The sequence below is a fragment of the Glycine soja genome, chromosome 6 (genome assembly GCF_004193775.1).
Source record: "Glycine soja cultivar W05 chromosome 6, ASM419377v2, whole genome shotgun sequence".
NCBI lineage: Eukaryota > Viridiplantae > Streptophyta > Magnoliopsida > Fabales > Fabaceae > Glycine > Glycine soja.
In genome coordinates, this window is record NC_041007.1 from 44,984,070 (window position 1) to 44,987,426 (window position 3,357).

The following is a 3,357-nucleotide window of genomic DNA, read 5'->3' on the forward strand; positions in this document are numbered from 1 at the left end:
AGAAGAATTTATCAGATATTTTTTAATAAAAAATAATCATCAATAAAATTAATAAACACTTTTGACCAATAACATATGACTTAAAATAATAATTCATAAAGATTGACATACAACTTTGTAAATGATAAAAAAGTTTTATCCCCTTTATCCAAAAAAAAGGTTTTATCTCCAAAGCAAATGCGCTAATTATCGATCAGTCCCACATTTGGAATTTTATTATTTGATTTGATGCAGTTGAGACCTATCATACGGAGAAGGAAGCTCTATATATGCATGTGTTTGTTATGCTTGATATTTACAAATTTGGAAAGTAAAAGCATGATGAAGCCAAGTAATGAAGCTGAGTCCAAACTCGATACATTTCATATTATTAATTTCCTAAATTTTCAACTACGTACGAACGTCAGGTTGATTGCATTTGTCATATAGTATCTGCAAAGGAGAAATTATTTTATATATATAACTCGCATAACTTACCCACATTAAGTGTTGATTTAAGTAGATATGGAGGAAAATCTTAGGAAAGATTTTTTTTTCCAACTAGAATTAATACACGTGTATATCATTACAAATATAAGAGTGAAGACTATTCTATAGTTTTCGGCAACTTTAACAAAATTATTGCATATCAAGCTGTCTCCACAATAATTTAAGGTAATATGGTGTTGCATTCTTATTTTAATAAACTAATAGTGCACGTGCTGGCACTATAAATCCACCCATGGTGTGAGGTTGCTAATAACAAAATCTAGCAGCTAGTTCAATTAAATTTGCAAAACATGGAATTTGATAATGAAGACCATTATGCAAAACTACTTCGAGCTCAAACCCACATATTTGATCAAACTTTCGGATTCATAAACTCTATGTCCCTTAAATGTGCAATTGATTTGTGCATACCTGATGTAATACACAAGTATGGCCAACCTATGCCACTCTCTCAACTCATTGCTTCACTTCCAATTCACCCTTCTAAGGCTTGCTTCATTTTCCGCTTGATGCAAATTTTGACTCATTCCGGTTTCTTCTCTCAACACAATAATGCCACCGAAAATTATGAGCAAGAAGAAGTGAGTTATGTGCTAACTGATGCATCTAAACTACTCCTTAAGGACCATCACTTTAGTATGATTTCCTTGCCACAAGTCATACTTGATCCAATTTTGGTGAATCCATGGTTTCAATTCTCTACCTGGTTCACAAATGAAGACCCTACACCGTTTCACACACAAAATGGGATGGCATTTTGGGATTATGCTAGCTCTGAGCCCAAACTCAACCACCTTTTTAATGATGCCATGACTAATGACTCACGGTTGATTTCCAGCGTGTTGATTGAGAAGTGCAAGGGAGTGTTTAGTGGATTGGAGTCTTTGGTTGATGTTGGGGGTGGAACTGGGACTATGGCTAAGGCCATTGCCAAGTCGTTTCCTCAATTGAAGTGTATTGTGTTTGATCTCCCACATGTTGTTGATGGCTTGCAAGGAACAGAGAACGTAGAATATGTTCATGGGGACATGTTTGAAGCAATTCCTTCTGCTGATTCCATTATGTTGAAGGTAAATATTATCTTAGTATTAATTATCTTCTTACTACACCTTTAGCACAACATTAACGTTTTGACTGTCTACAAGATTGTATATATAATTAGGGTGTAATTTGCTTGATAATTTGACATGCATGCCACTAACATATTGTTCAAGAAATTTAGTCAAATTAATTTCTATTCATAATATTTGTGTGTGTATATATATATATGTGTGGGATGTATGAAGTGAACAACTATAAATTGAAGGTTAGGATTAAAAGTTATTCAATAGTTACATTATTATTTAAAAAGTTACACAACTTTATAGTTTAATTTTAATCTTTTATGATTTTATCTTATGACTAAAATTTACTTCTCACCAATGCAATTTTGCACAAGTTTTTTACTTTTTTTTTTGAGTGAGTTTGAATCGCCTTGATGTCACTTTCATCATCACTTGATGAATCACTTTCTCCATTGGTACCCTGCTCTGTAATATTAGGAGTGTCTTCATATTTTACCATTAATTTCTCATTATATATAAAAAAAAGATTTACTTCTCTCACGACTTTGTGATATATATAAGATTTACTTCTCACACACAATTTTATATAACTCATTCTGCATAATAGTTTGATTTGTAAAATAGATATCTATTCTGTTTATTATGACCTTCTACAATTGAAAGTTACCATACAAAATATTGTTTTTACTAATAAATAGCAAATTAATATCTAATGTCATTGTAATTTGATTGACATGTAGACTATAATGCATAACTGGAACGATGAGGAATGCTTGAAAATCCTGAAGAGATGTAAGGAGGCAATCGCAAACAAAGATAAAGGAAAGGTGATTATCATAGACGTGGTGATAGGAAACGAGAAAGGAGACAGTGAATTAGATCAAACAAAGCTCTTCTATGATATTGAGATGATGGTGTTAGTCACTGGGAAAGAGAGAAATGAGAAAGACTGGGCTAAATTGTTTTTGTCTGCAGGTTTCAATAGCTACAAGATAACTCCAGTTCTAGGTTTTAAGTCTCTAATCGAGGTTTATCCATAGTAACAATGGTTGAAAAAGTGAAATGATGGGTGGCACTATGTAATCTGTATCACTGAAATAAATTTTCTATTAATATTAAGTGTCTTCACATTTGCCAATTTGTCCATGTTTCTCAAAGTTTTCAATCGGTTTATATATTTTTAATAACAATTTGCTCAAATTCTTTTCTTTTTCTTTTTCGAGAAGCAACAATTTACTCAAATGAATCATTAAAAAGTATGTTTTGTAAGATAAAATTATTTTTTAATAAATATTTCCCAACATTTACTATTAAGTAAAATGTTTCATGTTACAGTTTATCAAAAGTTATTTGGGGTATTTATTGTGTTTTATGCATCTTAATAAAAATATTTCTATTTTAGATCTTTAACCAATATTTTAAAAATATTCATTGACATTTGTTTTACTATAATTCGGGATCAGTGGAAATATTATCAACAATGATAGTGAGTGAGGATAAAACTTGGTGGATGCACTCATCCCAGGGCAATTGTCCCCACAAATATATTTTTACTCAAAAAAAATTTCACCACATAATTAAAAGAATAAGTGTTGTCCACACAAGAAAATTATTTTTAAAATGAAAGTAAAAAGTTATAAGAAATAAAAGAAGAAATAGGTAGTTATAATTTATAAAAACCTAAGTATTTTAAAATTTTTTGTCATACTAATTTTGTAAAATGTTATAATATTTTTTCTATGAAAATATTAAAGATCATTTTTTTGTCCCTCCTAATCTTCTTTGATTCTGCCGCATTAAGACC

The 3,357-nt window shown here is 30.6% G+C and overlaps 1 protein-coding gene across 1 annotated transcript; it reads left to right on the forward strand.

Annotated features, from left to right (window-relative positions):
* Nucleotides 1-743: 743 nt before the first annotated feature.
* Nucleotides 744-2,691, forward strand: LOC114417158 (probable O-methyltransferase 3). Its single transcript, XM_028382267.1, has 2 exons — nt 744-1,559; nt 2,294-2,691. The coding sequence occupies exons 1-2, from the start codon at nt 780-782 to the stop codon at nt 2,591-2,593; spliced, it is 1,080 nt and encodes a 359-aa protein (XP_028238068.1). The 5' UTR covers nt 744-779; the 3' UTR covers nt 2,594-2,691.
* Nucleotides 2,692-3,357: the final 666 nt, after the last annotated feature.